Here is a 13,668-nt window from a genome sequence, read left to right as displayed (position 1 = left end):
TCCTGCATGCACACCAGCATTTATGCATCCTTTTCTTCTTGTCCTCGAGTTCTAAAGGGTAGATTAAGGCCTTGAGATGAATGCCTTGTATGCAGTGGGCATGTTTTGCAGCTGAAAGATTTTGAGCTTGAGGAACTTCCTATTCTCTCAACAGTACACATGCTTCTCACTGTTTTGATGCAAACATCCCTCACCTTTCAAGTTAGACTGCTATCCATGCAACCTCAATAAGCAGCCATGGGAGTGAGTAGCCTGGGTCGTGCACCTTTTTTCATGTTTAACAAAAGACCGGAGTTAATGAGACCCACAAAGGAGTACCTCCTAACGAACAGCCAGGACTGTTGTCAGCAGCGGGGATTCTGTTGCCCATCACACCACATCATTTCCCACAGGGAATTACTTGTAATCTTCACTGTAGAGTAAGCCATCATAGTTGTCTGACATGCTGCCAGCATGGCCTTCTAATAGGCTTCTGCCTCTTGTGGCTTTCTAGCTACATCTATACTTGCTGTTCCTCCCATCTTCCTTGTACAGCCAACTTTCTTAAGTATGAACTGGCCACCATACAGAGCCCCCTGGTTCACCCAAGGTTTTGAGTCCTTTACGTGATGTACAATCTGATTGAGTCTCCTTCTTTACCACTTCTCTTCTTCTGTTTGCACTCAAACTCTGGTCACTGTGATCAGTGCTTATCTGTAAGCATTGTGTTCTCTCCTGTCACTCTCCGCCCTTCTTAAACGGCCTTGTTCATGGACAGGATTCTGGTTTTGATTTGATATCCTAGTTATGGAGTTTCTCTTTCTCACTGCTTGAGAGTTTATTTAAGTCTTACAACTTTCTTTGTATGACCCATTTATCTTACTTACTTGCATGTGTTTGTAGAAGTTATCAAATTAGTTTAGTCTATTATATTATCCAGTTTCATGTATGTGTGTAGATGTTTCCAGACAGGGCACACATATGCAGGGCAGGAAAAGACTCTTGGGAGTCAGTTTTTTCTTCCATCATGCAGGTTCAAGGGATTGAACTAGATCATTTGGATCAACTATGAACAACTCCACCTGTCAGCCAGTGCACCAGGTCCTGCTGTGAACAACTGTAGAAAACGATGTTTTGATACAGTACTCAAGTTTGAATGTTTGTCAGCAATGGGCTTTTTTCCCTCTGTACAGTAACAAGCTTTGAGTCATTAGTCTATTCCTAACTTGTATTATTTGCTGTTGACCTGCTACAGGCATACACTAGTGTCTCCAAAGCTTCACTTAGCCTTGCAGATCACCGAGAACTCGGAAAGATGATGAACACAATAATATTCCATACAAAGATGGTCGATTCCTTGGTGGAAATGTTGGTGGAAACATCCGATCTCTCCATATTTTGGTATGTTGTAATTTTCCTTAAGTCTAAGCTGGAAATGTTTATTATGAAACTACCTGATTGTTTTCTGTTAGGATAGTCCTCAAGATAGTTCAGTATCATATTCCTAATCATAAAGGGAGCAATAGGCTTTTATCAAAGCTTTGTAACAAGCTGGGTGGCAGTGGTGGTTTGCACCTTTAATCCTAGTACTTGGGAAGCAGAAGTAGGTGAATATCTGAGTTCTAGGCCAGCCTGATCTACTGAGTGAGTTCCAGGACAGCCAAGGCTACACAGAGAAACCCTGTCTTTAAAAAAAACAAACAACAAAAACAACAGAAAACTTTGGAAGAAAAAGAAGCTTGCAAAGTTGAGATTTTTATGTTTGGTTTTAGTTACTCCCAGGAGCAGCCAACTGTTCTGGTGTGAGCTTTCTTGGGTTTTGTTTGAAGATGGGAGTCTCACATTAAGAGCTCGTTTATATATGTAGTCTGAGTGTAAAAAGGTTGTGGATAGGGGTTGGGGATTTAGCTCAGTGGTAGAGCGCTTGCCTAGCAAGTGCAAGGCGCTGGGTCTGGTCCCCAGCTCCGGAAAAGAAAAAAAAAAAAAAAGGTTGTGGATAAATCGAGGAGAGCAAGTATAGAAATTAATATCTGGTAACTTCATGCCTATAGTGTTAGACACTTGTGTCACAGAGATGTGCTGGCTGCTCCTTGCACTGTTGTAACTAAGCACAGCTTCTCCACACTTAGCACTGCATTCACTTTTCTCTCATTACCCTCTCCAGAAAACTTACTTCTTTCTTAAAGATTTATTATTATTCATTATTGATACAGTGTTGTCCTGCAGGCCAAAAGTGGGCACTAGATCTCATTACAGATGTTGTGAGTTACCATATGGTTGCTGGGAATTGAACTCAGGACCTCTAGAAGAGCAGTCAGTGCTCTTAACCACTGAGCCATCTCTCCAGCCCAAAAACATTTCTTAAAGAAAGGTTATGTTGTTTCCCTCTTGTCTAACATAGTAGATATTTAATAAATGTTGGAACAAATGACAGAGCGAGGTCAGACCCATAAACAGTAAACAAAGCCACAGTTCAGACTCTGGTACTTTCACTCTGTAGCTGCGTGGTACTAGTTTGGTTCCTTGCTTCTTGGCCTTGTAGAGGGGTAAATTGGGACAGCATACTACGTCGTGGTACTTGTGAGGCAGTGAGTTATACCTGGCTGGACAGTGGTAATGGCGTCTAGGTACCACACAGAGAAGGTGGTCAGAGCTTTTGGTTTTAGCAGTTTGTTAGGGTAGCTTGTGTTACGTGTGCTGGAGAAGAAATCTCCAGGAACGAAGGCCTGCCTCTCTGAGAGACAGACTAGTCCACTCACTTTCGGGTTTACATTTTGGCTGTATGTTAAATGTTCAAGAATTTTAAGGTTATTTGGAACCATCTGTTACTGTCTCAAAGCCTGTCCTGGACAGAGGGTGAGACATTTTTGTTTGGATTCTGTTTTAGCTCTAAAAGTGCTCCTGTTGTGAAAGAATATAATCTTCCTGCTTTCTTAGAAATAAAAGCGTTTTGTACAATGTTTAAGTTTTTGTAATTGTCATATGTGGTTAATTTTCTTAATATTTTAAATATTAATGACATGATTGTTTAATTGGTAATATTTTTCTCAGTGATACTTTAAAGTAACCGTGGTCCCTATAATTGATAATTCCCTAACCCATGAGAAAGTTTGAAGATCAGAGTTTTGAATGTTGTGTACTTATATTCTATAGATACTGAATATTACCCGTAAAATGTCTTGATAGCATACAAAGAGTATTCTGAATAAATTATTGACATGCACAAGGTACTTTGAAGGGAAAATAACTATTCTTAAGGGAATAAATGGGATCCCTTAAGAGATTCACTTGAGTTAAGAGAATTAACCAGCCATGGTGCTGTATCATTTGTTTGCCTGTAAGCTCTGAGTGTAGCTGTTTGACTGTTCTGTCTCTCCTGACAGTTTTTATAGCCGTGCTTTTGAGAAGATGTTTCAGCAGTGCTTGGAGTTGCCCTCTCAGTCGCGATATTCCATCGCCTTTCCTCTGCTCTGCACTCACTTCATGAGCTGCACACATGAACTGTGTCCCGAAGAGGTAACTGCAGCCGGCGCTAGGCCTTATGTAGTGAAGCAGTCACACGGGCAGCTAGCCAAATGTTTATAAGGACATAATTACTTAATTTTTCTTCTCACCTAAACCATCTTTGTATAGAATCAGAGAAATTCTTGAGTAGATCCATGATAACACAGTGAGCAGTAAGATGTATGATTGACACAAATAGGAATATATGTGGGCACATAGATATGCACATATATTGATCATTTACCTTTTAAAATAACTGATATGGTTGGTATTACTGTTATAGATTTATTCACATATGCAGTAATTAAATTTTTTACTGAATACATTTCATTGTAATACTGAAAGGACTTGAAAATTGGGTTTATGGATTACTGACTTGTTAACAGCATGGATACGCTAGACAGGACCCAGGTTTGCTGACACTTGTGAGACACACATAAACTCACAGTTGCTGTGGACAACTAATCAGTAATTCTGCAGATCCCTAGTGTCTGTCAGAAGTGTACTGTGTATCAAAAGGTGCAAAGTTCTCGCTTAGGAATAAGTTTCAGCGATCTGTTACAGTGCATGGTGATACAGTTACTAACAAAGAGTTGGGCATGGTGGTGTTCCCAGCACTCAGGAGGCTGGGGCAGGAAGATTGCAAATTCAAGGCCAGCCTGAGCTACCATGAGAGACCAGAAAATAGTAATGCCAATGAACATTTTAAAGAGCTAAAATGAATAGGTTTTTAATGTTCTTACTACAGAAATCAAGTTGGTAAAGTGATTGGATCTTCCTATAGTGTACACGCAGATCATAATGTCATGATGCTGGGAGTCCACAGTAGGGTACAGTGCTCTCTGGGTGTTCAGAGGCCCAGAATAAAAGAATAAAAGAAAACTATAAAACTATAAAAACATGATGCATCACATGGTATCCCCAAACAGATGGAGTTATCATTTGACAACTAGTAAGGAAATAAAATGAAAAGATGTTTTCTCTGGTCTTGAAAAAAAAATTTTTTATAAGTGTGGCAAGACTATAAAGAATGAATACTGTATTTTTTTGTAACAGTTTTAATCTCTTAGAACTGCAAAATCTGTTGAAAAGCAATTTGAAGTAGCATATCTCTAGCTTATGAGTATTCTGTGGGAAGAGAACTTTGAGAGAGATGGGGTCAGAGGAAGCTTTCAAGAACTGAAAGCAAGACTTGTGTGACACATTAAGAGACACAGTCGAACCTGGTGGCCCAAGCCTGTTATCCCCACTACTTCAGAGGCTGAGGCAAGAGAATTACATGGTTAAGGCCAGACGAGGCAACAGAATGAGAGCCTGTCTCAAAATAAAAACAGGGCAAAAGAATGAAGGTTGAAGATGTTGTTTATTGGTAGAATGCTTGCCCAGTTAAATGTGCATGGCTCTGGGTTCACTCCATTATGTCTTCTCCTCCAACCCCCAACCCCAATCCCCAGTCCTGTAAGCTGCCTCCCCCCACACATACAAATTGACCAATATTTCATTATGTCTGGCTACAATGTTTGGATTCCTCTTACAGTTTATAGGTCATTTGAAATTAAACTCAAGGCTTACAGATTTAGGAAAGATGGTCTTGTGGGTCAGATATTTCTTTGTTCTATACTTTTATTTCAACAACATAGAGACTTTCTGTATGTTACATGAATATGAAAGACAGAGAAGGAAATTGTAAAATTTCTCATATATAGTAAATTTATGACTTCATATACAAAATATTCTAGCTATTGACAAAAATCCACTAAATAACTACAAACCACCAAAACTAAACAAACACTGGCTCCTGTCGAAATAATAGGTTGTATATTATAACAGTAGATAGATATAAATATATATACATACATACAGGTATATTAATAATATCCTGAAATGAAGCACATCCTCCCCACTCTTACCAAGTTCAAAGAATTTGTGTTCAGTTTTGTTTGTCTTCTTTTCCCATCTCCAGGAAGCAGGAAAGGAAGAGATAATTTCAGAAATGTTCAATGTCTCCTTTATTTTCCCAACTTGATTTCTAATACTTTTTTTATTGATGTATTTGAGTATTTGTGTGTTTATTACAGAACTACATCAGAATTTATGTATTAGATGTAAATATTCAAGTGATTTAAGATGAGAAAACTCTAACATAAATCTACACATATGCATCATGTACCCTATTTTTAAATATCAAAAGACTAGATTTGGGACATGGTGAATCTGAGTGATGGAATGTATAGTTTATTATCTCCCTTTTTGAGATAGGGTCTCAGTCTTGTGACCCTTCTGCCTCAGTTTCCCAGTGCTGGAATTACAAATGCGTCCTACCGTGCCTGGCTAAATACATAGCTTTATGCTTTATAAAGAGAGATTTTAGAAGATTGTTTTTAAATTATAATTTTCTTTCATTGTTACAAAACACATAATATTTTATATGAACACATAGAGCTTAATTTGGGTTATAGAGAAAGCAAGACCATATACTTCCCCAGTCCTACAGCAGAGTAGGACTTTCCCTGATTTCATGGTGTGTAGTTTTGTTGAGCTCATGTTCTTGTGACCTGTGTTGCTTCTGTCCTCTGCCCACCAGCGCCATCATATAGGGGATCGTAGCCTTTCCCTGTGTAATATGTTCCTCGATGAGATGGCCAAACAAGCTCGGAACCTCATCACCGATATTTGCACAGAACAGTGTACTCTTAGTGACCAGGTAAGAATTGAAGTTTTCCAGTTATTTCTTCTCTCAGTGTTAGAATTAACCTCAGAAAAACATCTATGACTCTGCCAGGCAGTGGTGGAGCACACCTTTAATCCCAGCACTTGGGAGGCAGAGGCAGGCAGATCTCTGTGAATTTGAAGACAACCTGGTCTACACAGTGAGTTCCAAGAAGACAGTCATCCCACACGGAGAAATCTTATGTTGGAAAAAAAAGAAAGAAAATATCTGTGTCTTCGTCTGTAAAACCTGCCCCCGTCTCCCAGATTGCTTGCAGTATAAAACCTTAGCTCTGGCCTCACTCTCAGGACCCTCTTGACAACAAAAACTACTATTTACTCTGTACTACTAGACACTGAACAGATTTAGTTTCTTCTTTATAGGCTATTTACATAATTATACTGACTGCTGTATATCTTATTCATAATTGCCTAGTATGTTTTTATTTGTCTTTTGAGTAACCCTTGGCACTTTAAAGTTTCTGCCTCTACCATGCTGTGTAGGGCTTGTGATCTAGATAGGTAAAGTACCTCCTGCATTACACTGCTGGCCTACTGCTTGCTTGTGCCAACCCAGCCAGCCGAGGTATCCTGCAGTAGTTTATATGTTCAGAGAAGTCCCTGCAGCAGTATAACATCATCTTTACCCAATCTCAGTTACTGCCGAAGCATTGTGCCAAAACCATCAGTCAAGCAGTGAATAAGAAGTCAAAAAAACAGACTGGCAAGAAAGGGGAACCTGAAAGGGAGAAGCCGGGTGTCGAGAGCATGAGGAAAAACAGGCTGGTAGTGACCAAGTAAGTCTTCTACTTCTCCTGGATCTGCTCTGGTGCAGATTCTTTCCTTCTGTGGTGTTAGAACTAAGACATTGATAGGAATGAAAGAGAGTTTATTTTCTAACACTTACCAAATATAACAACAAAAATCTTTTAAGTTTGATTTGCTGTTAGTGCTAAAATGTAGATTTTTGAACATACATTCATTGTGCCATTGCTGTGAGAAGGTACCCAACCAAAGTGATGTAAGAAGGAGGAGTTTATGTTGGCTCACAGTTCGAGGGTACAGTCCATCCTGGTAGGGGAGGCAGGGAGGCCGGAGCTTGTGGCCATGGACAGACTGTCCTGCAGCCAGGAAGCAGGAGGTGGAATGTTGGTGCTCAGCTCGCTCTGACTCTCTATTCCCTGGGGCACCGTGTTGTGAAATGACACTGCTCACCACTGTGGTAGGTCCTCTCTCGCCTCTGTTAACCCTTACATACACACCCGTTACTTAGGTGACTCTCCATCTGTCAGGTTGACAGTCGTACAGAATGCTAAAGGCCAGTCCGTCTCATATTTTCTGAGGCGTGTTTTTAACTTGTCAGGTCATGGACTTAGCACTTAGTGACACATCAGAATATGTTCGATAAACAGTGCTTCAGCTCCCACAGCGGATTAACACCGGCAGGAGGAAGCTATTGCTGCTGAGGGCTGACTAAGCGCCTCTTCTGGTTGCTCAGTATATTTGTCATTAGCCGAATGTAGAGAAATATGAATGATACTGCTTAAACATTACTTGAGTTAGATATAAACATTTTGAACTATCAGCTTAAAAATAAAATTCTATATTCTCTGTGAGTCTTGCAATTTTTATAAAATTGATTTGGAATTACCTGTGATGAAATATCATCCTAATTATTATTTATTACTTTTTTTAGCCTTGATAAGTTGCACACTGCACTTTCGGAGTTATGCTTCTCCATAAATTATGTTCCAAACATGGCAGTGTGGGAGCACACCTTCACACCGCGGGAGTACTTGACTTCTCATCTGGAAATCCGATTCACTAAGTAAGAGAGCACACAGACGACTGCCATCGCATCATTTAACGAGCTTATGTTCATTATCCGATGCCTTCCAATACTGACTTTTAGTACACATACTGAGGTGGACTAGTGCCTGCAAAGAGCAGCGGAAGAGTGAACTAAGACTTCCTGGGCAGCAGGTTCCTGCCCCACACTTACTGCTAATCACTGACGTGAACAATGTCAGTAACTGCCTCCTAAGTGTTAGTTGTCATACACAAACAGTAGTTTATTAACTTAATTTGTCTTCAGACATGTGGTGGGTAAGTGAGTAAGGCCAGAAGGCCACTAGGATGTATTCAGTAAAGAAAGAACAGAAAATGAGTAAGAAAAGATTCAAGCATTAAGTGTCAACAAGTGCATAGTAAGGCTTTGCCTGTGCACAGAGCTGTCAGTTCTGAGTAGAGATTTACAGCTATTTGAATAATACTGCACTAAGTAATAAAAAATCTGTCCTATTAATGGTACTTTAGATTTCTGAAAGTTAACTATAAGGAAGTGTTTATTACTTAATAATTTTTAATCTTGAAAATCTTAGTATCTGAAAATGTTGCCAAAGGATTTTCAAAGTTTTTATGATCATTAATGAGTAATATTTCTATTGCTGTATGTATAACATTGTAAGGAACCAGAGTAAAGCTTGAGACTAGTTGGTATGGAGAGAATACTGCAACAAGAGAACAATGTAAAAACAGAACTATGTAAAAACAGCAGTACAGTGAGTATTAAACCAGTAACTGGCCAGTGAAGCAGCCGGTGCTGAACAGTGGTTTTTGTTCCCTTCTTAAATCAGATATTCTGACAGCAAAACTCCAGTATTTGCCCAAGGCACATTCTGCCTTCTGGTTCTATCTATCAACTGGATGGGTGGGAGATTGCTTGGCAGAATCTGAGACTCACTTTTTAGCTCCTGTGTTTCTTTCTATAAATAGTTTGGTTATAATCTGTGGGGAAGCAAGTGTTCTTTTTTCCCCAAACCTCTTTGTAGTAGTTAGTGACTGGGGTCAAGACATGGGAGCAACTTGCTTTGTTTGCGTTCATTTTGTTTTTATTGTTCAGTTTTAGCCTTAGTCCTCAGGGGCTAAGTACAAGAGTAGTAATTTTCATCTTAAGTTGGCTTATCTGGATGTAGTCCTAGCTGTGGGCTCTGTCTGCTGTGTTAAAGATGCATCTTTACAAAAGCAAGTCTAATGCTCCGGGAGCTTCCTAGAAAGTGATAGGGGCTGGCAACAAGGCCCCATAGGTAAAGGTGTTTGCTTTGAAACAGGCAGACACTTGGTAGAAGGAGAGAGCTGACTTACAATGTTGTCCTCTAATCTCCACACATGTGCCATGGTTCACATGTGCGCTCATGCGCGTGCACGCGCACACACACACTTAAACATGCATACACGCATGCACACACATGAATGTAATTTATCAGTGTAATTTAAATAAAATTTTAATTGTAAATACATGTAATTTAAATCAAAATTTTTTAAGGGAATAGGAGGGACTGATGCAGAAAAAGACCTCTTAGAGAAGTTTTTTCAAGCTTGTGTTTCCTTTTAGCTTTATATGTATTGAAACATGTGAATAAACGTGTTTCAGTGTGGTGTTCAGTGTCATCTTGTTTTAACTGTCAAGTAGTTTGTTGAAAACCAACATTAAGTCAAATAAACATTCATAGATGCTCATTTATTTTGTCAACTTTAGATCAGGGAGTATAGCTTTATAAATGCTTAATTAAACTATTTCTCTAGTTATATATTTACATTCTCTTTTTAGGTGTTTGTAAACTTTGCTCATTCTAAACAGACCACCTCCAAACAGTGCTTCCTTATGGAAGTAAACATAGTTTACTTGGTTTGAACCTTAGTTTATTTCATTTATGAAATATTAGTGATGATAACTACATAGCCATGTTAGTAATTACTGGGATTTAGTTCACATAAAATCCAAAAGGCTTCAAGCAGCAGTGCTAAGTAAATTTAGGCTATAGGGTAAATATCTCATTGTCCTTGCTACATTAATGCAGTTTTTATAGTCCTTTCTATGTCTAATCATTATTAGTAACTTGCATTCTCAGAATGATTTTTAATTATTTGTATTCCTATTTCATCAATTTTAGGTTATGAGATAACGGTAATTTCATGGCTTTATTTTAAAAATATTTAAAACTTAATTTTATTGCTTTGTTGATATTAGATGCTAGTAGATTGAGTAGATTGTTTACATAAGTGAGAAAATCTCATGTCTCTCGTTACCCCAGATCAATTGTTGGAATGACCATGTATAATCAGGCTACACAGGAGATTGCAAAGCCATCAGAACTTCTGACAAGCGTAAGAGCATATATGACTGTACTCCAGTCCATAGAGAACTACGTGCAGATTGATATCACCAGAGTATTTAATAATGTTCTCCTTCAACAAACACAACACTTAGACAGCCATGGAGAACCAACCATCACAAGCCTGTATACAAATTGGTAAGGAGTACATTTAGAAGTTTTGAATGATGGAAACTTTTGTTTTGTAAAGAACTCCCTAGGAAAACCATTTTATAGTTGTTCTCATATATGAATCTTTTGCCTGCATGTATGTATATGTACCACATGTGTTCCTGATGCCCTTGAAAGCCAGAAGAGGGTATCAGATCCCCTGAAACCAGAGTTACAGTTATGAACCAACGTGCCCATGCTAGGAACCAGACCCAGGCTTTCGGAAGAGCACCAGAGTTCTTACCCTTCAGCATCATGTGTTCATTTATGTCATCACTTAACTGAAAACTTATGTATAGGGATGTAGACTATAATAAATACTTAAACTAGCCATTTCTCCGAGTTATAAATTTACTTTTCTTTTTAGGTACTTGGAAACGTTATTAAGACAAGTCAGCAATGGCCATATAGCTTATTTTCCTGCAATGAAAGCATTTGTGAATTTACCCACAGAAAATGAATTAACATTCAATGCAGAGGAATATTCTGATATATCAGGTGAATATTATAAGCTAGATTTAGAAAATGAAGAAAACCTGATTGTTTTACATGGTAACTTGATTTGTTTTGGCTATAATTAGTTTGTAAGCTGGAATCGTCCAGTATGTCAGTGTATCATAATATATTTGCTCTGTCCAGAAACTGAAATTAGTTCATTTCCTTCCAGAAATGAGGTCGTTGTCAGAGCTCTTAGGCCCATATGGGATGAAGTTCCTAAGCGAGAGTCTTATGTGGCATATTTCATCACAAGTCGCTGAACTTAAGGTACAGTCTTCACCAACCAACCTTGCTGTCCTTGTTTGTAGTGATGGGGTTTGAACCTCTGACCTCACACGCTAGGCAAGTGCTCTACCACTGAATACATCTCCAGCCTTTTCCTTATCTTTCATATTAATTTCCAGGCTGGCTTCAGAGCTTCTGCCCAGCCTCACAAATAGCTAGTATTTTGAATGCGGGCTGCTGCCCATGGCGTTAATTCACCTTTAAACATTAATTCTTGTAAAACATTTCAAGAATGTGAAAATACCTAGAGTTGCAAATTAGCCTGACATGAAAACACTAGCATGTAAATGAAATTAAAGCACTTTTAGACCACTCAGTGACATTTTGGTTTAGTTACAAGAAAACAAGAGGCCAAAATGGTGAATTAATTTGTAAAAGTGATTGTGTTCCAGTTTCTCAGTGTTCTTTATTCTGTTGCATAATGATGTTTTTATTAATGCCCAAATTCTAGCCCAAGTTGTTTGTTCCAATTTACTATTTGAATATATTGTTTCCACATTACCTGTGACACGAACATTATTACTTTATTAGGCAGGATTAGAGATTGAGTGCAGGGCCTCTCATGTGATAGGCAAGTGCTCTACCACTAGCCACATACCCGGGTTTTAGGTAGGGCTGCTATTGCTATGATGAAACACAGTAACCAAAGGCACGTTGCAGAGGGAAGAAAGGGTTTATGTAGCTTATGCTTCCACATTGTAATCCATCACCAGAGGAACTCAGGCAGGGCAGGAACCTGGACAGGAGCTGATGCAGAGTCCATGGAGGGGTGCTTCTTACTGGCTTGCTCTCCATGGCTTGCTCAGCCTGCTTTCTTAGAAAACTATCAGCCTAGGTATGGCATCACACACAGTGAGCTGAGCTTCCTTCCGCCCATTAGTCACTAAGGAAGAAAATGCCCTACAGCCAGATCTTATGGAGGCACTCTGAATGAGGTTCTCTAGCTCTTGTCAGGTTCACATAAAACCAGCCAGCAGACCTTCCTTAGTATGTTTTATCTTAAATCCTTTAGGCTGGTTGAAAAATGTCTTTGGTCTCCTTAATATTTAAGTAAAGATATTAATGGCGGCAACATTTTAAATTACTATTTTTATCATTTTAGTACTATGTCAGTGCTAGGATGAATTATATTGAATAAGCACATGTACACACACACACACACACACACACACACACACACTTAAAATGACTGCACATTTTGAGAGAATTTTAATTTGGATCACTAGAACTCTTAGGACTTGGCAGACTAAAAAGGCATGTTTTAAAGTACTGTAGTGTGTCTAAGCATGAGGTTGTCCTTACTCTTGCTACTTATTCTGCTGAATTTTTCCTGACCTCTTCATGAATTGAAAAACTGAAGGAAATATTAGTCTTATATAAATCATTTTGAGGTTCTTTTATAAAACAATTGTATAGCATAGAATCTCTGGGCATGATGAATTTTGTTTTCTATCTTTCAAATGGTAACTCACAAATAAGTACATAAATAATTAACACAAAGATCTGTGCCTGACCTAGGCCCCTTTTTTTTGTTTTAGAAACTTGTGGTGGAGAATGTTGATGTTCTAACACAAATGAGGACCAGCTTTGACAAACCAGACCAGATGGCTGCACTCTTTAAAAGATTATCATGTGGGTAACCCCTGCTACTTTTTATAAATATTCAAAAGACCTAACATGCAATATGTAATTTCTAGCCAAAATTTGTAACATAAATGCAAACAACAACTATGAAAAGCACTCTTTAGCATGAGGAGGAGTAGCAAAAACCATTACTCACAGGACCTTTTCAGTGTATATCTACTGTCTGTCTGTCTGTCTGTCTGTCTATCTATCTATCTATCTATCTATCTATCTATCTATCTATCTATCTATCTATCATCTATTTATCTTCCAGGTGGCAGGGTCTTGACCCATATGGGCCTTAAACTCACCACTGTTAGCCTACCTCTGCTTTTTGAGTTGCTAGGATTAAAGGTGTGTATCACTACACCAGCTTTACTTCAGAAATGCTTCACTATATTTTTAATATATGTCAGTTATTAGCAAATATTTCCTTAATGAGTTCTTGAACCTACTAAACCTAATATATTAAGTCTACTTTTATTCAACTGAAAGATAATTAACTTCTGAGTCTGTAGTTTTCTAAAACTCATTTCCCTGATGTGTCCAGACACCAAGTAAAGGCTGTGGTATATATTGACAGGTGTTAGATTTGTAACTGTGGCCACAGTCAGGAGTTCTGGCCTCTCAGGAACCCCTGCCTCTGTTGTCTTCTTCCTAATCTTAAATTCACACACCTTCCTGCCACCACTGAGCAGACTCGGGTCTGGCTTTTTTCACTTAGCATGTTTTTGAGAGTCATTTG

The 13,668-nt window shown here is 38.7% G+C and overlaps 1 protein-coding gene across 2 annotated transcripts in view; it reads left to right on the top strand.

Annotated features, from left to right (window-relative positions):
• The window catches only part of Nckap1 (NCK associated protein 1), a 76,900-nt gene that overhangs the window by 49,030 nt on the left and 14,202 nt on the right, over window positions 1-13,668 (top strand). For both annotated transcript variants that reach the window (XM_032903563.1, XM_032903564.1), the window contains 9 exons: window positions 1,235-1,380; window positions 3,363-3,495; window positions 6,068-6,187; window positions 6,850-6,989; window positions 7,889-8,020; window positions 10,287-10,505; window positions 10,885-11,015; window positions 11,185-11,282; window positions 12,839-12,932. In XM_032903563.1, coding sequence (XP_032759454.1) covers window positions 1,235-1,380; window positions 3,363-3,495; window positions 6,068-6,187; window positions 6,850-6,989; window positions 7,889-8,020; window positions 10,287-10,505; window positions 10,885-11,015; window positions 11,185-11,282; window positions 12,839-12,932 — 1,213 coding nt within the window. The remainder of the gene's footprint in view (window positions 1-1,234; window positions 1,381-3,362; window positions 3,496-6,067; window positions 6,188-6,849; window positions 6,990-7,888; window positions 8,021-10,286; window positions 10,506-10,884; window positions 11,016-11,184; window positions 11,283-12,838; window positions 12,933-13,668) is intronic.

Source organism: Rattus rattus, chromosome 5 (genome assembly GCF_011064425.1).
Source record: "Rattus rattus isolate New Zealand chromosome 5, Rrattus_CSIRO_v1, whole genome shotgun sequence".
Taxonomy (NCBI): Eukaryota; Metazoa; Chordata; class Mammalia; order Rodentia; family Muridae; genus Rattus; species Rattus rattus.
This window is presented reverse-complemented; position numbering and strand designations above follow the sequence as displayed.